The following is a 26985-nucleotide window of genomic DNA, read 5'->3' on the forward strand; positions in this document are numbered from 1 at the left end:
ATCCCAGGGCTGGCCCATCCATGAGGTGGACTGAGGCAGCTGGCTTAGGAGGCAGAATCCAAGGGGCGTCACTGCTGGAGAAGTGAGGAGAAGTGGCTTCTGGCGAAATCGTGGGGGGGGGGGTTTACAGGAAATCTCAAAAGATCTTGCTGGAACCCACCACCATGTAATCCTCGGTAAGTGAGGCTGCAGCAGGGGTGGCACTTTCCCATTTTGCCTCAGGCAGCAAAGATGCAATGTTTTGAGAAGCATTTCACGTCTATCTGTTTCAGCCACAAGTGGCTGTTTACTAAACTCAATTTCCCCCAAATCTTGATGATCTCTTCATCATGGCCCATGTCATGGTCGTCTGCAAAGTTTGTATCCTCTTCTTGGCAGAGAAACATATCAATTACGTGTGGAAGTCTACTTCACATTTACTACTGTAGCTAAACTGAACCCCTCACACCCTATAAATCAGTTGTCTGCCATCATCTCTTGAAATGAGATCAATGGGAAGTCTTATATGGTATGAGGACTACTTACTTTGTTTAGAGCAGGCATCCCCAAACTCGGCCCTCCAGGTGTTTTGGGACTACAACTCCCATCATCCCTAGCTGACAGGAAGTGGTATGGGATGATGGGAATTGTAGTCCCAAAACATCTGGAGGGTCGAGTTTGGGGATGCCTGGTTTAGAGATCTAACTGGATCACCAAGTTATAACTCAGTCAACATCCAATCTTATCACCCATCTCCCTGCAAAGGGTTATCATACACTTTACTAGTAATGTTGCCAAAATGACAGGGGCATAAACATCTGAATACATGGGTTGCCTTACTCATGAGAAACATATAAAGAGCAAAATGTTATTTCTAATTGAATCATTGCCCCAGCGTAGCTGATATATTAGGAAGATACAGTGGTACCTCTACTTACGAATTTAATGCGTTCCGAACGCACATTCGTAAGTCAAAAAGAAATTGTAAGTCGAATCCCATAGGAATGCATTGGGAGAAAAAAAATCGTTAGTCTATCTAACCCTATCTAAAAATTCGTAAGTAGAAAAAATCCTATCTAAACCGCATCCAATATGGCGGACGGAGCTCCATTCGTAAGTACAGTAGAAACATTCGTAAGTAGAGTTATTCGTAAGTAGAGGTACCACTGTAGTAACTTACTTCCTTTCAGAAGATTCGTAGCAAGAGCATGAGACTCTTGAGATTAGAACCCCACTCCCTCTTCTGCTTCATTGGCAGAGCGATGTAGTATAAAATTAAATGAGCATAAATTTAGCTAACTCCATCTGAAGACAATTTAAAAGAACTTTGGCTTATTTCTTATAGGGGAACTTGACTGTGAATTAGCCCAAAGGCATAATGGGAGCCAGGTAAATAGAGCAGGAAACTAGGGAAAGTTCACATATTGTCCTGGCAGATCATATCTATATTCATAAAATGCTGACTTCCAAACAGTAGTTACATACAGCATGACCCTTAGAAACGGAGCATACAAACATAATGTAAGAAGGGCCCTGCTGGATCTAGTCCCCCATTCTGTGCTCACAGTGGCCAATCAGATGCCTATGCAAGCAGCTGTGACTTGGTCATCATGGCTAGCAGCTACTCATGGACAGACAAATTTAACCTGGAAAACACTATATATTCCTTACACTGTTTGTGACCCTCTCTAGCACCCAGATATTCATTGCAAACATTGAAACATAGTTGTGAAAATTGTTCACCTCCCCTCACAGGAGTGGATTCAGATTTTACTGCTGCAAGTGGCACCACTCCCCCCCCCCCAAACCCGGACATCTAGTTCTGAAATGCATGAGAAAACAGGGCCATCACATGAAGTGGACCTGCATTAGGAGGTGCATGTTGACTCCCACCCTATACACTATTGTAGTTTCTGAAGACTAAGCTATCTATGAGATATGTAAGAATTGGTGCCAGTTTTGCTGCTCCACCCAAGCAAGAGAGAAGCAGGGGGGGGGGAAGCGGGGAGTGTTCAAAGTACAGACGTTAATACTATTTGCACTATTTGATAGCTGTTTAAATTTGCTAAGGCCTTTATTCAGGTTTTCATCTGTTATTGCCTATTGTGAAGAACTGATTGTTGCTAGCAGATACTGTTTAATCATTTCAGCAGCTGTTTTGACTTGCAGTTATCTTTCAAAGGAATGGAATCAAAGTTCAAAGTGCTGTTGCAATTTTTCCACTGAAACGCGAACTTTTCTCAGCTGTACAGGTGCAGCTGGATAACTTTATGCACCACATAAAGTGCATAAACTTTATGCACTCACCACCTGGTGAGTCAGGCCATAATCAAATTAAAATTTTGGCTATGATCCCCCTCTTATCAGCTGGCCTATGTGCTGCACACGTTTTTTATAGAACCAAAGTGAGTAACATCACTGTAGAGAAAAGTGAAGTTAAAACATTCAACACAAAATTTAAGGTTGCAATCCTAACGATGCTTATTTGCGAATACATTTGGTTGGAATCCATAGGGCCTACATTGGAGTAAATATAGCTAGATTTGGGCTACCTGTTAAACCTATCAACCGATTAATAAGCAAGTGGATAATAAAATCTACATCTCAGCAACACAAATATATGTAACAACTCCTGCTGGATCAGAGTGTATGTAGTCCAACATCTTTGATTCAACTTTGGGCTGTCTGATTCTTCTGGGAAGTCTACAGCTGGCTATGAAGACAAAAGGCCTCCCCTGCTGTTCCTCCCCAATAATGGCTTTTTAATGCAAAAAGCGCCAAGAAACTAAATCATACTTTGAGAGAACAGCTTTGCTCTTTCAGATCATTTTTGTAGCATTTATATAACAGTACTACTGAGTGTTTGCATATTTTGGGGCTTCAAGGCATGATGTCTCATTTATTGCTGTTCCTCTGTTATTTACTGTGCCAGCAACCTAGACTTCCATCTGAACAAACCTCTGTTTCTTACCTAACAAAGCGCCCAGAGCTTGTGGCAAAGTCTGAAATCTAAAGCATGCATTTTACTTCTGATTGCTGCGGGAGAGGGAGGGAGGAGATGCCATCCAAGATTTTGTTGTTTTATCATCTACCAGCTGATTTGCCAGAGATTTAGAATTTCTCCATTTTTTAAAAAGGAAATGGGAGAGGGAGGGGAGTTATGTTTCATAGTAGCTATACTCTGCTTCATCACCAGCCTTTGTAATTATATCTATCTATATCTCTATCTCCTAACGACAGCTCTGTTACAAGCACTATTTATTAATCAAAGGGTGAGCAACAACTTCAGTGCAATAATTTTTTTTTTAAATGTAAAAACTAAAACATATGTATCATCTCACACCACTACTTCAGTGAGACTCACCAGAAGCCCACAAAACCAGAGCAGTTTCCATTGCACTGAATGCTGGAATCACTCAGGCTCCAGTGAAAGGAATAAAGCATGATCTGAGATACGAGGCATAACTAAACTAAAATGAACAAGGCAAATGTTTCTGTTCCACTTGGAATGGTTTTATGGGTTTTAGAATTGTAATTGTTTCTATTATTGTATACCATGGTGAAAGAGTGGGTAAAAAATATCTAATAAACAAACAAATAAACCAGGTTTTAGAATATGCATGTAAAGTGAAGATTGTAACAATTAAGCTTAAAGGAAACCTGGATCTTAAAGGATCTGCAGCAATTGGTTTTCCTTTGAACAAGTCTGAACTTTGCACTGTTAAGCTGGGGGCAGAATCGGAGCAATTAATGTTGGCACTCAACATAAATAGCTGTTTAAAACAAGCTAAAACCATGCTGCTTCAGTGCCAATGTTACAGGCAGCTTTAGAAGCAAAGGATATCTTTACATACATTTACTATATATTAAATACTTCTTTTTGATTCCTCGTTGGGGAATTATATGGTTCCCTAATCTGTTTCCTCATAGGTTACTGATAAAATGCTACCAGAAAACATAAAGAAGATTGCATTGTGGTGGCAAGCTAGCAGTATCTGACAACATGTTGTTGCACACCATTCCAGTCTCTGAGCGGTGTGAGATTCCAGGGGTCCAGTTGCTTGCCCAGGGTTCTGGTTTCCTTTGGAACTGAGGCACAGCGGAGACTGTGGTGTCTTTATTATAATTACACACATACCGTGTTTCTCCTAAAATAAGACACGTCTTATATTTATTTTTCCTCTTAAAAAACACATCACGGCTTATTTTCGGGGGATGTCTTTTTTTTTTATTACCGGTAAGCATGGTACAGCATTATTAAGTATGGTACGGGGCTTTCTTGCGCCGCCCGCTGAGCCTGCTGCTGGGTCCCAGGGCTTCATGCGGCACGGCTGAGGCTGCTGCCGGGTCCTGCAGCTTCGCGCGCCGCCCGCTGCCGGGTCCCTGGGCTTCACACGGTACGGTGCGGTGCGGTGCGGTGCGGCGCGGCGCGGCTGGGGCTTTGCCCTGGCACCTGAAGCATTCGGATCATCGGTCGACCGCGTCGCTGGATGATTCCCTCTCCCTTTTTAGCTCTCTCTCCTTCCTCCACCAGCCCTTACCTTCACCTCTCTTCCATTTGTTTTGTTTTTGCAGCGTTTTTTTTTACAGGCATCCGTGGAGCAAGAGCACGGTGCCGCGAGCGCTCACGGCTTCTCGAGCACTGGCGGGGTGGCCGCGCAGGCAGGGGACTCCCAGCAGCTCGGAGCTGCTGCTGAAGAGAGCGCACATGCCACACAAAAACGGTGCCGTTTTTGTGCGGCGTGTGCGCTCTCTTCAGCAGCAGCTCCGAGCTGCTGGGAGTCCCCTGCCTGCGCGGCCACCCCGCCAGTGCTCGAGAAGCCGTGAGCGCTCAGGAGCGGCGGTGTGTGCGGTGTGTGCGGCTTCAGCAACGAAGCTGCCTTTTCTCTGACCTCCTAGGGGGCTTTCTGCGGAGCTTCTTCTCGGTTGGAGACGCCTGGGGGCTAACTCCAGCAACGGCTGCGTTGGAGCGCTCGCGCTCCCCCTTTCAGTTGAGGCTCCTTTCTTGCAGCTCCTCGTGGCGTCGGACGGCATCGGGGCCAGAAGGATCAGCCGCCGCTTACTTGTTTTTTGCGCACGTGCCCGATTCTTCCGCAGGGGAGTTCCCGGGTCTCCTGCTACGGCATCAAAGCAGGGTTGAGGCGGCTATTTCCTCCTGCCCAGGAGGGTCCCGCGAACGTCAGGGTCGGGTAGGTACCGGTACCCCAACACGTCTTATTTTGGGGGGATGTCTTATTTTTTTTGGCTTTAAAAGATCGTGCCATGGCTTATTTTAGAGGCACGTCTTATTTTAGGAGAAACACTGTATACAACCTGAGCCTATGATGATAAAAGGGTTCAAAGCATTCACTCCAAGAGGGTCCTGTTTCTCCCAAGCTCTTCCAAGCTCAGCCTTGGAGCTAAAAAGAAATCATGTCTCTCTGACCCTCTGTTCAGCTTGCTGCATTTAAGAGCCTGGCATTTCTCTCTCTCTATCCCAACCAACTGCAATCGAAATACAGCTCTGCTTTTTTTCTGCTAACTACTGTTGCGGTTCGAGGACCCGCCCCCCGCGAGAAATAAAGACACACATGGTATTTGAGTTAATGGGTAGAATAAGGCCACAACTTTATTGGTTAGAGCAAGTGAGAGGTATTGGCTTAGGCATTGGACTCTCTAGCAAGCGTGACTCCACCCCGCTCAGCGGGGGGTCATATCAGGTTAACACCCCAAGGAAGGAGCCTGTTGATGCAAATACAACTGAAAGCTCCCCCTGGTGCCACCGGGGGTCGTGCCATGGCCCTAGCCACCAGCAGGGCGTCGGACGGGATCCACGACCGCCGGATCCCTTAAGGGGATGCCCCTATAAGAGGAGGGTTGGATGATGGCCACAACCAGTCCTCGAACACACCAGACAACTCCATATTTCAATGCTTACCGCCACCCGAGCCAAAGGGCTCGCCGCCAATACCCTCACCACTGTAACCAAGCCCTAATGCTTCGTGTGATATCAGCTAGCCAGATGTCATTTTCTTGATTTGAAAGATGCACGCCATCATCACGGAAGAGAGCCGCCTCACTGAACCGAATTTCAGGGTGCTCCACAACATGGCCCTCCATGTAACGCAGTTTGCGTGCCAACACGCGATTCAACAGTTTCCTGGATTTCTCCAAGGCCCGCGGGTTATGGCTGTCGCGCCACACACCCATCTGCAGCACAGTGTATCTGCTTTGTTTAGTTGCCCATTACCTTTCTTTTGTTATCCATTATGGCTCTTCTCCCAGGTGATTTCCTGAGCACGGGGGGGGGGGACTGGTTTGGCCTGTATTTTGACCATAGCTGTCAAGTTCTCCCTTTTTTTAAAGGGAAATTCCCTTATGCTGAATAGGCTTCCTCTCAAGAAAAGGGCAAACTTGACAGCTATGATTTTGACACTGCTAAATTCAACACTTGGCAACCCATATTAACACTCTAAGGCAGGCATGTCAAACCTGCGGCCCTCCAGATGTTTTGGCCTACAACTCCCATGATCCCTAGCTAGCAGGACCAGTGGTTGGGGAAGATGGGAATTGTAGTCCAAAACATCTGGAGGGCTGCAGGTTTGACATGCCTGCTCTAAGGTGTCTAAGCATTGAATAAACTCCAAGAACCACTAGACCCAGGAATTTAGCGAAGGATCTGGCATTCACAAACTCATTGCTATATGAACCTATGTTCATGAAGACATTGCAATAGGGGAAGGTTATGCATGCTGCCCTCACATACATTAACAAAAAAGGTAAAAGAAAACTTAAATCATGGCATGTAAATTGGCAACTATAAATTGGGTCCTCTGTTTGTCAGTTGTCCTGCAGCTTACAGTGCAAATGAACACCATACTGCCAACAAAAGGTTACCAGGCATCACAGACTGCTGGATCACACCCAGAGCAAATCACTGTCATCCTTGAACTTTTGACCTACTTCCATGATGTCAGAGCAAATAAGCAGAAGCTAGGATGAAAGCACAATTATTCCATCCTTACATGTTGGTTTAACACTGAACTTACTTTCTATTTCTTTTCCCCAACTGCAGAAACCATTTCTAGTTAATAAGTTACAAGCATCCTTGACTAGAAGGGCTATCACCGATTACCAGTCCTCTTAACAGATACTAATCCTGCAAGTTAATATAACTACACAATGGACATGTTTTACTTCTGAGACAACTGGAGTGGGGGTGGGGAATGGCCTTCCAGATTTGGATGATTTCCCCCCATTTAAAACAGCCAAGAATTATCTCCTTGTCATGAAGTTTGGAGAGTACTTCAGAACAGAAAACAGAAATCAGTGTCAACAGTGGTTAAAGACAAACAAGCAGCATTTGAGAAAGAGCCTGCTGTCAGAAAGCCGAACAATTTGGTGCGGGCAGATTTCTTCAGTACAGAATTCCATTCAAAGTGTTAAAGCACATTATAAAATTGAACAAAATCAAAATATTTAAATGAACTACCATTAAAATGTGGCTATCCCAGTGTCGTATTTGTCAGAGTACAACTTAAAACCCTCATTCATGTGGCATGGACCATGGTTTAGAATTATGTGCAAACCAAGCCCAGTGCCTTAACTATAGCTTATTAACTATGGTTCATTAGCAGAGATAAGCCATGGATATTTGTTGGCTTACTGAACTTAACTATGATTTAACATTACGTGCAAACATGGGGACTTCCTTAACTATGCTTTAAGTGTGATTGGACAATAGAAATTGCCCACCAAGCAAAGACACTACGCAAGAGCAGCTGTAAAGCAAAATTTCTCTCAGTGCTAAGCCATTGTCACTGCCAACTGTGCCTGGTAACAATATCAGTTTCCCTACCAATGTGGCTTTTGTTTCACAACTGCAACATGCATAGCAGAGGAAAACTTAAAAGGGACCTTTTTGAATTAATTTCTTAGTCCATGTTTGCACTGTTGAAAGATTGCACTGTTGAAAGATTGCAACTAAATGCAGCTATATTACATGCCTCCTTTAACCTATGGGGAAGTGTTTTAAGTCATGTTTATGTGCCAGATACCTGCTGTTCTAGGTTTCAAAAACAATTCACACAGGTAGCAGTAGACACAATAATTATGTCACACTTTAACTCCCTGAACTGACCTACGTGAACTAGGTTGCCAGTGCGTGCATTAAGCAAGGATGTGCTTTGTGGTCTTTAACTTTCTCTAAATTTTCTATAAAGTGCAGTTGGGGAAATACAGTCGATAACCATTGCAGCAGCAAAGTAGAGCAAGTAAAAGTGTTAAGAAACTGTGTACTGCTAAGAACTCCAGGTATTTCCTTGATAGGGGAAGGTGGGGAATTACCGGTAGCTGTTGACAAGAGCAAGTGAAGCACTCAAGAGAAAATTTTCACACCTCCTCTCTAGCAGCTGGCCAATGGGAAGGGGTTCTGTGATCCAGTAAGCAGGAGCAGGGTACCTCAATGGCTTTCAGGAGAGCAAGGAGAGGGTGGGAAAGTGGGGGGAGGAAGCAAGTCAATGAATAACAGAACAGACCTAGGGTTGTTTGTTTGTCTGTTTGGATGGATGGTTTTTGGCTTAAGCTTGGCTTGTTTCACAAATTCTGAGTTAATAAAACCATAGTTTGACTTAGTGTGATATATGTGGCCTATGTATGAGGATGAGAAGTACAAATGATGCCTGTGCTCCTAGATACAAAATTTTATTTATAGTTAATCTCAAAAACCTCAAACACAAGAAAAACATAGACACTGCTCCAAGACAAGCTTGGAATTCAGTTGCCTAAAAGAGAACTAACAGCCTTAAAAACCAAGTATAACAAAAAGTATGACAAAAAAATGGACACCAGTATTGATAACTTCTGTTGAAATAGTGTGATCTTAAATCAAAGTGAGATACAAAAGAATGGTGCATCTTGTTTTCCCTGCAGAGCTTTGCAAACATCTACTAGCTCAATCATCAGCAGATAGATATTTGTTCTCCAGAAAGATTAGCTTGGTTTTTCGAGACAGATGGCAAATGAAGTTTTGCAGAATTTTGTGATGCTTAAAGGCGGTGCATGGAAAATTACAGAAGAGTAATTGACCAAACAGAGCATGTCTGCCTGAGGACAGGACTCCTCCCAAGATCCACAAGTACACACTTTCATTACTTCAGTGTTCTTCCCCTTGGCATGGAGAACAAGGATTCATTTTTTTTAGAGAAAATGGGAAAATATCCTGGGAAATCAGAACCACTGTTGTGTTATTTTAAAAGAAGAATCTTTCCCCTCGTGTCAGCCCTTTTCTACTATACGTACTTCAAAACACTACAATCACCCCAAACTTAAGAATGCAAAGTACAAAAATGATTTGGTTTTAAAACAGTTAGCAAGATGGCTCACTTTATAGAGCTAAGCCCCCCAGGCCTGAAATTGCCACACTCTTAGTATTTTATCAACAAATAAAATTCAAGTGGTGTAAGAATTTAACAGAAATGAGAAAACACTCTAAACAGCCACATCAAGGGTGTATTGATTGAAAGGCAATGTATACTACTATAAAATGTAAATATAAATAAAAAGGTACACAGTCAATACTCATGCATACGAACATATTTCAGAGTTAGTTAACCTGATGTGCCAAACAAACCCACACACAGGCTGCTGCGGGAGGTTTCTGTTCCTGAAAGCTCTGGAATCTTACTGAATTCTTAAGAACAGTAATTTCGATCGTACCGTAGTTCCTCCTTAAAAAATTACCTAAAATTACCATCCTATGCACACTTACTTGGGTGAGCCTTATTGACCCCAGCAGAATTTACTTCCCAGTTTGGACTACATGTATCTAAAGCAAAGCTGGCTAGCCTGTGACCCTCTAGATCAGGCATCCCCAAACTTCGGCCCTCCAGATGTTTTGGACTACAATTCCCATCTTCCCCGACCACTGGTCCTGTTAGCTAGGGATCATGGGAGTTGTAGGCCAAAACATCTGGAGGGCCGCAGTTTGGGGATGCCTGCTCTAGATGTTGCTGGACAACAACTCCCATCATCCCTGATCATTGGTGATGTTGGCTGAGGCTGGTGGGAGATGAAATGTAACAACATATGGGAAACCATAGGATGCCCACCCACTAAACTAAACCTCACACAGAAACTAGACACACTCCCACTCAAAGAGAAGAGGTATCTGACTCACATGCTCCACTGTAGACTCCACTTGTAGGTACAATACACTGAGTTTACAAAATCTTTATGTTCAACTTGAAACAGCAAGTTCATCATTTCATAGTGAGTTTCCATCTAGTTGTCCTACATGTAAACCAAACAAAATCCAAGAGAACATCCATCCCATATAATTAAAAATGGAGAAGCAGCTATACAAACTATCCAAGGGTGAGTATTGCCAAACCAGTAACTGGTTACTGTGTCATGAAACAGCAATTTAGATAACTATTTTAGAGGAGTCATTAAATAATTGTAGTTAAAGAGACATGTTCAGTCAACACAGGTGGTTTAAGAAACAGCATGGATAACTGGGGGAAAAATCTCTTCCCCACCCCAAAGTACTGTAATCTGCTTTTGATTCTGCACAACAAGCATGTTGTCTTACAGTGCAAAGAATCTGGAGTTGTAACACTTGCATGGGTGATACAGTTTTAGTTCACATGTGACTAAACATGCAAATTATCTCATTTTCAGTCTGTGTCTCTTTTTGGCTTGTTTCCTATTATCTTCTTCCACTGGTTCCTCATTTTTTAATCCTTAACTGCAAGGCTTTTCAGTTCTCAAGAGTGGGATATTAAACTTTATAAACAAACAATAAAACTCAGTAGCATCATCCCAGTTCTTTGCCAACACTGCTCCAAAGAATTTTGTGGTTGCGGGTGGTAGTAAGAGGCATGCCCACTTCTGCACAGCGGGTCTTCAAACTTGCTGGATCACATATGTGTGTGTTTCATATGTGGATCTGTGTACCCAAGTAGAAAAAGTGAGATTCTGTTTAAAGGCTGTTGAAGGAGATAGAGAGAGATGCCTCCTTGCATATCTTCACCTTAATGGCACTTCACCTTAATGGCACCCTGAAAATCCAGCATATTCCATATGTAAGTTCCATATTCAGGAACTTACATTTTTCAAAAGCTTAACTACGGCACAAAATAGAGCCTTTATGATCAAACTTTGGTTATCCAAGTCCACATAAAAGACAGGGCCTTATCTGGCCCCACTCTGATGTGGTCAGGAGGACTGCCAGCAATAGAAGATTAGTGGTAGCACATGGGAGGGCAATGAATTGCCCCCTAAAGCTTTGGTGTGCTCCATATAGCCCAAATCAGACCTAATGCATAGTATTCTCATTGAGCGAAACTTTGGCTAATCAAAGCACAAGATGTTCTCATCTTCATTCCCCTGGGAGTTTAGATAAAATGAAGCTGAATGAGAAGAAATAAAAAGCTGCTTGGACATTTAACAGCGCTTTACAAATGAGTCATGTGCTGCTCTCAGTTTTATGTGGTTAATAGCCCTAAATTGAATTATGTTAATTTAATATAATTTAAATACAGATTGATGTTGAGGCCTTAACACATTAACTTGCATTAAAAGTGCAAAGGGTTTGTCTAAACTGCATTTGGATACCAAGGTGTAACTTATGGGAAAACTGAACAAGTTTGTTTCATTATAATTAGTAGGACATTCAGACTTACAGTACAAGCTAATGGTATCTACTCAAATGGAAGTCGTGTGGAAGTCGTGTGGAACAAGGCTTAGGGCTTATAAACACCCATCTGCAGAAAACCAGAATTGACATTTGCTCTGGTTTAGCTGTACAGAGTATACAGGGCAAAATAAATAAATAAATACGGTAAATAAATAAATGCATGCTTGGAGTGTTAAAGCATGTACTTCTGCTTGGAAAGAGTGAGGCAAAAGGCAAGTGTGGATGAGCCCTTAGTCTCAGGTAAGTGGGGCTAGAACTTAACTAATTTTGTCAGTTAGTAGGTTTTACTGTACTCTGTTCTGTCTAGAAAGAGGATACACTATTTCAAGGATGTAGTTTGAGTTCTAACTGCCATTTCCCTAATTTCTTTGAATTTCAATATTTGGGGGTGGGGGTGGGGCTTTGCAAAGAATGCTATTTAAGGTCTGGCTCTGTGTAAAATAAACCTGCTTCCTGTGCTGCCATGGGTTCTAGTAACAAAATAACTACGGAAGGCAAGAAAAAGGAAAGGGGGGTTTCCGTCTGTGGTTCTTCAGAAAAGGTAACATGTAACCAGCTACAAGTCTTGATATGATTGCTACGGAAACTTTTTGAAATGCTGTTATCATTCTTACAAAGACACAAACAGGCTAGTCAAATGCCATGTTATATGATATACTGGTATAAATCTTGAAGTAAATAACTTAGGTTCAGGTTATCAGGGAGCTAACCTGAAATGCCATAGTGATCCAATTCTATTGACGTATATCCTAAATTTTGACTTCCATGTACAAAGCAGAGTTAAACACTCATGGAAAGGAGCTTTCTCACCTCCCTCTTCCCTCTACAGCACCATGGGGGGTTGGGGAACCTGAAGATTGTAGGGAGGAGCACCTAAACCATTTAGTTATTAATACTAGTTTTGCAGTTAGCAAAGGAAGGAAGTATGGGATGGGAAGCTTCTTCTATTAGAAAAAGAAATGCAAGTAGGTTGTAACTTTTCGATTTAAACATATTTGACTGTGTCAAGACAGACCCTGCCCTCAGTTTACAGCCTGCAGTAAAAAGTAGGGTACACCAATGGTTAGCGCTCGGCAGAATATGTTTTAGTTCTCTTTTTAGTTTTGCATCATGGTTAGTCTGTCACATTTAACTGGGATATTCTGTGGCATTGAAGAAAGTCATTGGCCATGCTGGCTGAAGCTGATGGGATGGGAATAGCAGTTCAGAAGCACCTGTTGCGCCCAAAGGTTCTCCACACTTCTCTACATGCACACACCAGTTTCAACATAAAAGCTGTCTTATCAGGGTGAGTACGCTGATGGAAGTACTTTGGTTCTCAAACGCCTTGGTACTCAAACGCCTTGGTTCCCAAACGCTGAAAGCACGGAAGTAATTGTTCTGGTTTTCGAGTGCTTTTCGGAAGCTGAATGTCCGATGAGGCTGTCGGCTATTGTTTCCGGGGTGCCTGCACCAATCAGAAGCTGCGCCTTGCTTTTCGAACTTTTCAGAAGTCAAATGGAACAGATTAAGTTTGGTGCTTTTGCTATTTATTTTGCGTTTTTGTTTTTGAGGCTTTTTTTGGAACCCAGTTCAGCTACTGTTTGTTTGATTGATTGGGTGACTGCAGAAATGGATAGAAGCCTCCCCCCCCCCAAACAATGACTATCATCAGTGCAGCTAAGAAAAAATAATAATTAAAATTTATATAATCTACAATACTGTCTTATTTATTTTATAGTACACTGACTATTGCTTTCAGTCTATGGATCAGTGGTCTCATTAGATAGTAAAATTCATGTTAAATTGCTGTTTTAAGGGTTGTTTTTAAAAGTCTGGAACGGATTAATCCATTTTGCATTACTTTCTATGGGAAAGCGCACCTTGGTTTTGGAACGGACTTCCGGAATGGATCAAGTTTGAGAACCAAGGTACCACTGTACAGAAAGCCCTATAAAGTGTTTCAGTGGACTATTTGAACCAAGCCTTACAGTGACAAGTGAGCTTTGCAATTTCCTGACATGAATATAAACAGAAAGACTGCATATGCACAAGGACTGTGCCATTGTGATACTGTACCTTAATGCAATCACATCCTCCACTAACCCCATGGTGGAGTGCAGTATTGAACAGTCTTGCTTTTAGCACCAGGTTGTGCCTGCAGAATATACTTCTGCACTCAGAACTTCAGGCTTCACACAAATTGTTGCTGCTTTGTGGCTGAGCTTCATATGACAGGCCTAGCTGCATGTGCTGATAAGCTACTCAAAGAACTAACACAATATGCTCTTACTAAGATCCATATTAGATGCAGGCAGCTAAGGCAGGCAAACGTGCCCTTGAAAAATATGATCAGGAGGGCGCATTTTGCCGGAAGCAGCAAATTTCTACTAATTGCTCTCTTTTTCTCCCTGTCCTCAGTTTCTGTAGCTTTTACATCTGCTTAGTACAAAAACAAATAAATATCACCCCTCCCCACCTCAACAGTGCAGGAAACGGCTGTCTTCTCTAACTTCTTTCTTTTAGCCAAGTTTGTATTTTCAGGAACCACTGAAAATGCAACACCCTTCTTTTGAAACAAGTGCAGCTGCAAGTGCTGTTGCATCATAAAGCCTGAAAGTGGATCAACTCAATGATGTGTGGGCCAGAAAAAGGAGAGCAGCTGTTGGGACTTCTGTCCAAGCAAGCAGCTGTCCATACTGGAGGAGGTCTGGATATGCATTCTTAAGATGTCTGTAAAATGGAAGCTTGGCTACTCCCTAAACATTTCATGTTACTACTACTATTACATGATTGACCTTAGCTGTACATCTCAATTGGAGAAAATATGTAGCGCTACTGCATATATTCAGAGGCGGACTTAGGGGAGCATGACCAGTTTGCCCACACTAGGGGCAGAGCTGAGAGGGCGCCGCAACAGTGACTTATATAATGTATGTTGAGAGGCAGGGGGGTGCCAAATTTTGGTGTTGCACAGGATGCCACTGAAATTTGAAAGCCCAAGTCTGCCACTGATACATTTCTGTGTGTGTGTGTGTGTGTGTGTGTGTGTGTGTGGCGGGGGGGGGGGACTTTAAGTAAAACTGGAACTATGTGTCAAAGTCTCTCTGGGAGTTTTGACAAAATAGCTAGGTCCAGGAGTTCGTGAGCTTGCTAGTTCTGGATGAGGTTAAGTTCCCTCTGAAGGAAAGGCTGCATAGCTTTCAGGTCCTCTTGCATCCATCTTTGTCATTGGAGGACCAAGCAACCTCTGTGGCAAGGAGCACCTATCATCAACTTAGGCTGGTATACCAAGTATGTCCTTTCCTGAACAGGGCTAGCTTGGCCACCATGATCCATGCATTGGTATCCTCACAACTGCACAACTGTAATGTGCTCTCGGGGGGGGGGGGGCTTCCATTCCGACTGGTCTGGAAACTGCTGCTGCTGCTGCAGGATACTACAGTGGTTGTTAAATGCAGTCCTGTCCTTGGTTATGCACATATTACATCTGTATTGAGGAAGCTGCTCTGGCTGCCTATTCAGTACTGGACTTCGTTCAGTGTGTTGTTACTAATACCTAGCTAATACCAAGGCATTATTCCTGAACAATTTGGGACCAGATTAAACCAGATTTCAGGTAAATGAATAAAGTAAATAATGGATTGCATAGTGCAAATCGCAGAAATAGTGGTTCTCTTTCTAGGAGTTGTCCTAGACCTGAAGATATCTCAGTATCTTTCCAAGTTTCAGGAGGAGTTCATGTTGCTTCAATTCCACCAAGAGTGTACAAGATACGTACATCACACATTTACTTGGATATAGATGTTGTGCTTCTTCTTCTTCCTCTTCTTTCTTATGTCTTTTTTAAAGTACCCAGAAGCAAATCAAGGGTGGGGTAAGAGACGGCTCTGGCGAAGATAGCATCCTGTTCTTTGTAAGAAGCCACAAACTTGTTGTTCGCATTTAGGTTTAACTAGGCTTCCTGCAGCTGCTTCTCCCCACCCCCACCCCTTATCCAACTGGGACAATCAATGGTATGTATCTTGAAAGGTCATGATAGCCATTGTCCTTAATTCACTGTCTGAAATATAACTGGCTCAGCTCTTGGCCAATCTGCTTTAGTGTATGTCAGACAGAAGTTGGAGTGAGGGTATCAAAATAGTAGGAATGTAAAATGTAATATGGCTAGCCCTACAGACCTCTACATATGTAGGCTTTCCACTGAATATATCTACGCATCATGCATGAAAGGGGCTTATACTAGTAGTGGGATTGAGAGACAGAGCTTATCCAGACAATGAAGTCATGCTGCTCCTCGATCCCTTTTGAGATAGTCCTGCAACTCTTAATTCAAAGACAAGTTTTCATTACCTATATAATCAATAAATACAAAAGATGCCAGGAGTCATCTTGCTGACTTCCACTCTTTTTTAAAAAAAAAAAAGCTGGATGAATTGTGCTCCCATATATGATAGGGGAAGCAGTCACACTCCAAGGAATAGCAAATTAGTTTCACAGCAAATTCTGTATTCATCTTAATTTACTTCAGCCCTTACACGCCCCCTTGTAGGCAGGATCTTGATGTTCCAATCCTAAATGGCATATGCATTTAGGAAATAAGGGTGTCCATGGCATTTGCTGAGCTACATTGAATACTGCAAACTGCCCTGTGATACTTGGATGAATGACAGTATATACATTTTAATAATTATACAGTAATAATTTTGACAGCACTCCAAATTGCAATGGCCCACTTGCTGAGGAAAAAAAATCTCATTTGCTCAGCAACAATATAAATGCTTATTGAGTGGTTGAGGGTGGATGGGGAGAAAAGAAAGCCATTCTACAGCTTCTTGCTATAAATGAAGGTGGAAACATTCCTCAAAGCAAGTATGGCAGGAACTGAGACTCTTTGGCCCTCCAAATGTTGTTGGATTACAACTTCCATCATTCTTGACCATCGGCCATGCAAACTGGGACTCATAGGAGTTGTAGTTCTACAATATCTTGAAGGCCGCAGGTTAAACACTGTTACTGGGAGTGTGGTGTGCCTGCTCCTCTCTTCTTCCTCCATCAGCAACAATGCAGATGTTAACATCTGTTTAATTCCCACAGCAACATAACATGTAATCAAGTTCTTGTTGAAAAATAAATTGGTACGTGACAAATGCTATAGAGAGAGAGGCGGGGGGGGGGGAGAAGAAGACAAGAGGTGCACAATTTCTAATTTGCGCAAGACACAGAACCAAGGAAATGATGCAACAAGCTACCCATGTTTCTGTGACTCAGTGGTTGTTCATAACATGAATAGGGTAATGTGCTTTAGTGGCACTTCAATGGTCTGTGTCTGGAAATGTGGAACCCAAAGTTTTCCAGCAATGACAGACATCTACACATGAAAGCATTGGGGTGCATCCTCAACTTCCTGTAACTGTATTTACTCCAGGGAAGAAAGCACTTTGCTTTCATTTTTTATCCCATTTAGTTATTAATACTAGTTTGGCAGTTAGCAAAGGAAGGAAGAAAACCTGCTCTCAGCCAATTCCACTTTCCAAAGTTCTTAATAATTATCAAGGAAATAAAAATTCACAAGTGTCTCAGCTGTTTCACTCACCAAAGTGTGTAAACAGTTACTGGCTACTTATTTTTTTATGTTTGGAAGTATAACTCCTTTTGGACACATGCTATGATTCTTGGCTAAACAATTTTACACAATAGGGTAACAGGGACCTCTCCAATGCATCTTTGAACAACAAAGAATTAAAAAAAGGCAAGCAAACAAAATTAAATGCAGGATCTGCATCTGAGTTCCAAGCTGATCAACTCCATCAAGATTTAATACACCCAATTAAGCCATTTTGCATTCATAACGATTTTTTACAATCATAATTTTTATGGCTGCCTCTCACTTCAGCTTCACAAGTCAAAGTCATGTCAATACATGAGGAATCAGAGGCTGAGAGCTTTCAACTGTTTCAGAGGCAATATCTACAAAGGCTGCAGAGTATATTGCCAAAGTACATGGACCTTCTCTGAAATATTGAGGATCCATTATGGCCTAAGTTTTTTTGTCTACCTCCTCAGGCATATGAACTACTATAATCAGTTGGAAGATGTGTGAGTATAGGAACAAGGGGAGTTGCAAGAAAAAGGACAAGAAATGCAAAGGGGTAGATTTTGTGATTGCAGTACTGATGTGAAATGTAACAAATTATTTTGTTAAATTTCTGCTGCATTTATTTAGTGTTGAGCATATATTGCTTGATTGTAATAAAACCTCTATAAGGAGGGTAGCATTAATGTATTCCTGCAATTCACCAGTTAGTATAGACTTGTCCTTCCCTGTAACAACATATGAGCTTACTTCAGAGTAACCCTCAGTGAATCCAATGGGAACAGAAGGTTCTCTTTCTACATGACAATGCAATGAATTTATGTGTGCTACCATATACATGATTTGCATCACCCATTCTTTTAACTTTCCACCAATCCTCTGCATCCAGCCAGTCCCCGATACAGGGGTAAAATATCAGATGTAATAGAAGCTATGGTTTCCCACTATGCGAATGTGTATCCAGTTTGCACCTTTACCCCCTCCTCTCCCTTCATTGGTGTGCCTCTGAGTTGGAGAAAAACTTTTGCTTGCAGTTTTTTAACAAACCACAGTTCCTCGTTATGCCTGAATTCATGGAACTGTGGATTGTTTGTTTAGTGAAAATAAGCCAGAATTAAATCATGATTGCAGATCCTGGTTTGTTCTAACAAATGTAAAACTTTAGTCAGGACATAACAGAGAACTGTGGTTAGTATAAAACTGATCTCCTCATGGGTGCAAAAGTGGAAGCAAGCACAATGTTCACTGTGGTTTATTCGTAAGTGGAGACCTTTAAGACTGAATTAGGCCTATGTGTGTTCTAAATCATAATCCCAAAGCTGGTTCAAGCTTCTGCCTAAGGCAAAGGACCAGATGGCACTCCCTATGCCATGTACAGAAGCTGGCTGGACTGGCATTTGAATATTGCTTCAATGTTGGTGATGGAGTTACACCTGAGAGCAGCAGACTAGCTTAGTGTGCAGGGCAGGCGCCAGGTAGTACAGAGCTCTGCCCTCCAAAACCATGCTGCCAGTCTCAGAGTTGGCTGCTTCACTGTGCCCAATGATAGAGCCAGCGCTGCAAATTCACAGGTCAGCATAATCCACACTTCTCACTACTTCCACCCTAGCCCATGGAGTAGCACTTTGTGTGGCATAACAGCATGATGGATACTGCAATGTCAGTAGAAGAGGTAGAGTCAGGTCACAAGAGAAGTGACAAATATCCCCTTAAACTGGGTATTTTATCTCAGTTGCATCCTCAGCAATGAAGAACACACATGCATAGCCAGCCAGACCCTATTCATTTTTACTTAGATGTCAGTCCCAACAGGGCTTACTCCCAGCTAAATGCATGTAAAATTGCAGCCTATGAACATTTAGCAACTTTGCACAATTTCAAATTAAGACATGAAGAGCCCTAACTAAAAACAGGATACAAGAAATAGAAACCTGACATGAGACTTCACTGTAATAGAGGGAGTGGAGAGAAACAGATAACAGTACATACAGGACAGAATACGGTTGTGAAAAACAAAAGGCAAGTGGAAATTAATGAAGGGATTCAAGCATGGGCGGGGCACAACATGAGCAAACGGGAAAGGAGATAGATGTACCAGCAGCATTTCTGAATTCTTCTGAAGAAGAACTTTGAAATAGAAAGAGGAAGTTCTAGTCCCTTGAACAGGAAGCCTCCGAAACTTTTGCTTATAGGAACATGTAGCAATGATTGTGCAAGATCAAGAAGCATATTCTGTGTGCAACATTCTATACATGGAAGGCTAATGATCATAGCTTTACAGTATTATAAAATTTGGTGACAATGACCCCTCAGGCAAAATGCTGAGAGATTATTTAGCTCAACGACTACACAAAACCCATTTGTAATGTTTTGCAAGGCACACGATTAACAGGTAACCAAACCTGACATCTGAAACAATGAAAAGGGAGGTAAATGCCAACAGGTTTTCTTGAATTTCCATCCCATGCTGAAGAGGTACTTTTCAGTTTTCTTTTTTTTTAATAAACTTGATTGACTTTCCTCTTAAGCCAAGCAACTAATTCCTCTAAAAACTTTGAAGAAAGCACCAGCTGCATGCATCAGTCTTCCGTGTGCACACAAATAACTTCCACTGAGCTGTGCAGTAGTTGAGTTTTTTCTGTCAAGCATCCCCCCATGTGGTGGGTGTGGGGCAAGAATATACAAGTCCACAAAGAACAAGCAAACACCAAGTTTATGATCCACTGCCTTAGATGACAGTACATCATTCACCAACAGAGATATAAAGTTACAGAAACCTGAAAATCAATAGTGACAGCACAAAAGAATTTAAACCAAAAGGTTACTTCGCTCAGCCTCACACTAAAAGAGGGGTTTTCTGCGATAACCATCAGCTATGACTAGCTTGGTTCACATTACGGAATGTTATCCCAGTGAATCCAGTGGTCAGAATATTTTCGTTTTGACTTCAATAAAAGCAATGCTATATGATAACAATGAGTAAATTAATTGTAAGCCCGTCCTTCCTTTTTTCAAATTGGAAAATTGGATCCATTCCATGTATCCCCAAAACAAGTGAAAACAGATAGACAGACCATGGAATACTCCAGTCATACAGCCCGGGCTGTATAAATTGATTGACCCTTATTGCATAACCCTCTACAGTTATATTAACTTCAAAGTGATGAAGCACAGGAGGAATAAGATATATACCAATGATCCTTTCAGTGGAAGCCCTGCACACAGGCTTTTCACCTCCCCACAATTGGCTTGGGTGTGTGTGTCAGAAGAACCTCCAGAACAGTGCAGGGGGGTGGAATCATTCCATCTGGTAAACCTTCTGCTTGTGCAGATGGAACGTTTGTAATAGTGCACGTTTAATTCCACCCACAAACACTAAGAACATAAAGAAGAGCCCTGGTGAGTTTCCTACCAATCAGCATCATCAGATAACCCTGGGTTCTCATATTAGGAGAGAGGGTAGAAATACTTCTCTGTCTTCACACCATTATATATCTCTATCATGTGCCCCCTTCTGTACCATTTCATCAGATGTTACAACCTTTCCACATAGGACGAATGTCTCCAGGCCCTTGAGCATTTCCGTTGCCCTTTTCAACTTCAGCAGCAGATGAAAGAACAAGCTTTTCAAAACAAATACACACACACACACCCCAACCACAGAATGCTTGAACCTTCCTGTTTTTCATGACATTTTGGCCTCCCTCTTTTATAATTTTCCAGCTATACCTGTATATGTAATACAAGCATATATGCTAGTTATTACGGTATAACATAATCAATGCACACAGTGCTTACAGGGTACAGAAAGGGTCAGGTCCTTGCCCAGAGGAGTTTACAGTTTCAGGAGCTTACAAAACTGACAATGTTTCATGCATAGGACAAACAAAAGCTGGTCTACAAAAGCTTATGCTGCAATAAAGATTAACCTTCAAAGGTGCTGCAAGACTCTGTTCCAGAATCAGTAACATGTCCACTGCTATTTACTACTAGAAGTTCAGTGAGGATTCAACCTAAATGATATTTTATGCAGCTGCAACAAGAATCCTGCAGTTCTTTATTTTACTTTCTGGCCTCACACTCTGTGCAAGCCAGAGCTTAACAAAAGTGCCAGGCAAACTTTCCACATAATGGAGCTTATGAAGCACATAAGAAGAGACAGGCAAACAAAGAAAAGGATCAAGGGCAGCAACTATTCAGCATCATCCTTTGTTTCCGGATCTCATGTGGCTCAATCAATGGGGCTCCTGCAAGTTGAGCTCTTTGAGGACTGGAATCTTTCTATTCACATTCAGATCTACCAGAGTATCCAGACTGAGCTGATAATGAGAAAACATTCTAGAGAAGCTAGAAGTTGCAGGAAGGAATATTTCCCAGCGAATTAATTTAAACAGATGTTCACCTTTGAACTTTCAAGAGGAAAACATTCACGCACAAGCACACGGCTCAGTTATCCAGCCGCAAAGCATGAAACAGGTGTTTTGCTTATTACTATACAAGCCTTGCCATTCAAATATTGAAAGAAAACTTAAACCTGCACATTGTTTCAAGGACACATCACAAAGTTTCCCCTTCTCTCCCTGTTTGCACTCCCTTTCTTTTTGTAATCTCTTCCACGCTTTTCACCTGCTCACAGGCTTAAATGTTGTACTGATAACATCTGCACAACATTTGAAAAAGAGGAACCGAGAAACTAAGCACCTGCTGCTGACATAAAACAGCACAGAATTGTGCTGGGCCTGCCCCTTAGAAAAGTCACATTAACAGCCACCAGCAACGTACGACTGAGGAGGAGTTTCAGAGCGGAAAGAGTGTGACAAACCAATTGAGTCTGAGGACTCTGGGGAAAGTCCAGTTCTTAAACGCTGCTTAAAAGATAAGCGCCTTTGTATGTTGAGAGGGTACAATGAGAGGGCTCCGAAAGGGTGGGGGGAATGAAATAAAGACTGCTGTTACAAGTGAGCTTCGCGTTGAATGCCACATTTAATGTGTGTGTGTGTGTGTGTGTGTGTGTGTGTGTGTGTGTGTGTGTCCCTCAAAGAACGATTTGTTCTGCAAACACATACTCCCAACCTCGGATCGCTCCTGGTGTTCATCTACTTTGAATTTTGTTCATGCATTGTTAAGCTTGTGCAATTTAGGGAGGGAGGAGGTGCAGGGTTTGAAACGCACCGACAGAGCTAAACAATAACCGATGCTTTCATTCAAAGGGTTGGCTCCTTCCCCCAGGAGGAACACAATGATGTCCCCCGTGTAAGTGGGGGGACGGACGGCTCTGTGTGTGGGGGGTGGGTGGGAGGTATTTCCCCTTTTTATTTCGTGTGCTGGAGGTGTGCGTTCATGTCCTCAGGTGCCATTTGCTTAGGCTTTTATAATACAGTACTCTTTGAAGTCCTCAACTTTGGAAGCCTCAAACGCGACCGTCGGTTCACAGAAGGTGGACAAGCCGCCACACTCCAGCCCAGCCCAGCAACTTCTCCATGGGATTCCTTTCTGAAGAGCAGCTTTTCCCCCGCTCCCAAACTCACCTGCAGGATCTTGTCCAGCCCTTCCTGGCCCAGGCAGGGAAAATCCTTGAGGAGTTGCGTTTTCTTGTCCTTGTAGCTCTTCGTCGCTTGCTTCCAGTAAGGCTGCTCTAAGACTTCGAAAATCGCTGCTCCGATGGACAGGTAGAAGATTATCGCGGACGTGAGCAGGGGACCCCTGTCGACCATGGCGGCGCCCAGTGGGGGACGCTCAGCGACAGCGAAAAGGAGAGGCAGCCGCGGGGATGTGCCTGGCGAGGGAAGCGGAGAGCAGACCTGAGCTCCCTCTGGAGAGAATGCGAGGGACTCTCACGCGCTCGCTTGCCTTAGCCTGCCTCTGCTCTCCACCCCTTCCTCCTCCCCGAAGCCCCTCTCTTTATTTGCCTCTCACTTTTTTCCTGCTCTCCTCCCACCGTCTCCTCCTCCTCGTCGCTTCCCCCCACCGAACCATGCGTTCTTCCGACGGTCCTCCTTTCTCTGCCTGCGTCTCTTTCGCCTCTCAGCTCCGGCGCTGTTTGAATTTGGTGCCCTTCTGCTCCCCCACTCCTCTCAACCAGCGGCGCATGCGGAGCAGTTACCGGTTGGCCGGCGGCGGCGGCGGCTCCGTTCTCCCGCCTCAGAGACGGAGGCAGCGGGGAAGCTTCATTCAGTCCGCCTGTGTCCCATGTGGCGCGCGGACTCGGTGCCCCGGCGCGTTCGGGGGCAGTGGCGGTGGTGGCGGCGGCAGCGGAGGCCACGCCGCGTGCGGCAGCAGCCGTCTCTTTCTCAGCTTCTCCCAGCCCGCTCTCGGCGGCCCGCTCTCTCAGCACGGAGTGGCCCCAGCCCGCCCTGAGAAAAGCTATTTAGGAGCGGAGCGCCCGCCCTGCGCGGTGCCAGCTCGTGGAATGGCCAGAGCTAGCTGCTGCCACCGCCTGGGCGGGGTGAGCTGCGCTCCTCCGCAATTAAGAGAGGTGCTTGCTCTTACGTTGACCTGGTTGGGAGCCTACAATGAGTGTGTGTGTGTGTCTGTCTGTCTGTCTGTCTGTCTTTCACTCTCATATTCCCGCCCTCCTAGGGCTGAGGGAATGCTCAGCACTGGTAAAAAAAAAAGTGGATTTAAAAGTTCAAAAGAGTAGCCACGTTCCTTATCTCAGATAAAATGATTACTCTGCAGCTGAAGCTCATCTGTACGCTTTATGCAGTGCTGGAAAAGGAATAATGAAGAAGAAGAAGAAGAAGAAGAAGAAGAAGAAGAAGAAGAAGAAGAAGAAGAAGAAGAAGAAGAAGAAGAAGAAGAAGAAGAAGAAGAAGAAGAAGAAGAAGAAGAAGAAGAAGAAGAAGAATTGTATAACATCCTTTATCCACAGATCTCAGGGCATAAAAATACAAGATAAAAACACAAAAAGTAGTGGGCAGGCCTGGTTCCTTTGGCAGCAGTGCGTTTTGGTGGGGGCCTCCGTGCTGCACCCCAGTCCTTTTTGCCCCACCACTAAATGACAGAGGGCTATTTCCCCCCTTTCTTTCCCCCTTTCCTCTCAGGAAGTTCAGGGTAGTGTACATGGTTCCCACCTCCTCACTTTATCCTCACCACAACCCTGTGAGGTAGGTGAGGCTGGGAGGCCGCGGCCAGATTAAGGTCACCCAGTGAGCTCATGCTGGTCACCCAGATCAGAGTCCATCGCTAACCACTGCACCATGCTAGCTGCTAAAGAACAATGGAGAGCAGGTGGGTGGGGTTGCCTTCCTCTAAGCGTAAGTGGGTTGACTTTGCCCTAGTGCAGCTTTCCAAAGAGAGAGTCCAATCACCTATGGCTGCTCGCTCACCCTCTTTCTCTAGGTGGTGGGTGACAGGCATGTTGCATCAGTGCAACCGACACCCAAAGGTTCTGCTTCCCCAGCATCTCTTACAAATTCAATGATGGCTGGTGCTCATTGAGACTGGTGGCATGGGTGTAGTCAGGATTTATGCTAAGGGGGGCAGGCATCATGTTAGGGGGGCAGAACCTCAGTTAGTTAAGTATATTTATTGATTTACCCATTTTGGGGGGGGGGCAGCTGCCCCCTGCCCCCTCCCTTGGCTACGCTCCTGACTGGTGGGATAGAAGGCAGGGGTGCCAGCAGGAGGTTGAGCTAGAACCAATGACAGGCAGAAACAACTGGTCCCCAGTTTTGTCCCCAACCTCCTCCTTGGTGACTTCTAAAATGGCAACACTGGGATGAAGGAGGAGGAAGCTGTCAGTCAGTGCCACCCCCCTAGACTGGATGTCAGTAAGAAGGCAGGTGGGGAGCTGGCTAAGCGCAGACTGAGATTGGTGGGGCAATGCCCCATTTGCCCCAGTGGGCAAGCTGCTACTGCTTACAATCTCATAACACAGTTGTGGCAGAAAACTCTCAGATCCACACACAGCATCCCAAGTGTCCATAGAAAGACTGACAGCCCAAGCATACTTTGGCAGATGAGTCAGTGCTGAAGCAACAGAAGGCTACAATCCTATTCACACTTAACATGTTAGTAAGTCCCATAAATTTAGTTATTTGTACCCTTTTGGGGAGCTTTGAGGTTGGCTCATTTTCGCTTCAGGACTCTGTGATGGCATGTTTTTCAAGGCTACCCAGTGAGCTTCGTAGATGGCACAGATTTGAACCCAGATGGTCTTGTTCCAAATTCAGCACTTCTGCGTAAACACAAATTAGAACAGCATGTAAGTATATCTTTAGCATGTCTGGATGGTAACCTGAATGTGTTAAGAGATACATAATGACTAGAAAATGAGCCTTCAAATCCCTGTACATATGTATACTCAACACAGTTTTGTTTCTTGGTCTAAAATCTCTCACACAAATGATTTTTGGCCCCCTCCCACAGGTCATAATAAAAATAACGAGCATATCTAGAGTAATGTTTTCTCATGAAACATTTGGTTGTAAGCATATTTTCTCAAAGAACAAAACATGCTTGCTTTTTCTACCTCAGTTTTTCAGAGGGGTTATCATATTAGTTTGTAGCAGCAAAGCTAACTGAGTCTTGTGGCACTTTTAAGGGCTAACCAGTTTTATTATGGCAAAAGCTTCCATGGACTAGAGATCACTTCATCAGATGTATCTTGAAATGCACCTCTTTAACCTCAGTGACTACAGTTAAGGTTTGGTGGGTACTGGTAGTTCCCCCCCCTCCCCAGGCATGGGCTCAGTCCTGTCGATGATTTCCCCACACTTCCTTTGTAAATGTTTTGCTAGGTGTGCCCTGGGTGGAAAGTAAAAGGTTAGCACTCTCATCCCAATATGTGAGGTCTCACACTTTTAAGGATAAAAGAAAGCTACAGTATAAAGAGTTGCAGGCTTCTCATCACCACAGTCAGCTAGCTTCAATTTTTCCTTTGGAAGCTGTTCTGCTGGTCCTGATTGTGGAGATACAGCTGTTAAAGTAACAAGAACAATATTTCCCCAATGCCATCCTTAAAGCAAGACCTAGGCTCCCATCCTATACCAATTTACCTGGGAGTATGCCCCATTAAGGGACCCAGGTGGCGCTGTGGTTAGACCACTGAGCCTAGGGCTTGCTGATCAGAAGGTCGGCGGTTCGAATCCCTGTGACGGGGTGAGCTCCCGTTGCTTGGCCCCAGCTCCTGCCATCCTAGCAGTTCGAAAGCACGTCAAAATGCAAGTAGATAAATAGGAACCGCTACAGCGGGAAGGTAAACAGCATTTCCGTTTGCTGCTCTGGTTTGCCAGAAGCGGCTTTGTCATGCTAGCCACATGACCTGGAAGTTATACGCCGGCTCCCTCGGCCAATAATGCGAGATGAGCGCGCAACCCCAGAGTCGATCACGACTGGACCTAATGGTCAGGGGTCTCTTTACCTTTACCTTTATGCCCCATTAAACACAGACTTGCTTCTGAAATAGGCATTTATAGTATGTGGCTAAGCTGTTTTGCAAAGTTTTTAGTTTTTGCATTTGCCATTCGAGGAGGTGATTGTTTAATTCGCACCACACTTATTGTGTTGTAGTATTTGCTGGAAACAACTTCTTGGGAGCACAGTATCTGATCCCAGACAAAATCACCACAGGAAGGATGCATCCTGGTTGCTAGGGGGGAAGATGGAATTACAGAGATTCCATGGACTACTAGAATATAAGGCAGAAGCAGGGCAAGTGCACTAAAGAGGAGGGGGAAAACTCTTTAGGACCCTGGGGATTCCTATTCCCCAGTGTCCAAACAAATCAATTATCTATCAGCGGTTTGACTTC

General features: G+C 43.7%; 1 protein-coding gene across 1 annotated transcript in view; it reads right to left on the reverse strand.

Moving 5' to 3' along the window:
- The window catches only part of KCNK5 (potassium two pore domain channel subfamily K member 5), a 38430-nt gene extending 14706 nt beyond the window's left edge, over positions 1–23724 (reverse strand). The window contains exons 1-2 of the mRNA XM_035108135.2: positions 23335–23724; positions 22760–23007 (exon numbers count right to left, since the gene is read on the reverse strand). Of these exons, the coding sequence (XP_034964026.1) occupies positions 22760–22945 (186 nt within the window). The 5' untranslated portion in view covers positions 22946–23007; positions 23335–23724. The remainder of the gene's footprint in view (positions 1–22759; positions 23008–23334) is intronic.
- Positions 23725–26985: the final 3261 nt, after the last annotated feature.

The sequence above is a fragment of the Zootoca vivipara genome, chromosome 3 (assembly GCF_963506605.1).
Source record: "Zootoca vivipara chromosome 3, rZooViv1.1, whole genome shotgun sequence".
NCBI classification, from domain to species: Eukaryota; Metazoa; Chordata; class Lepidosauria; order Squamata; family Lacertidae; genus Zootoca; species Zootoca vivipara.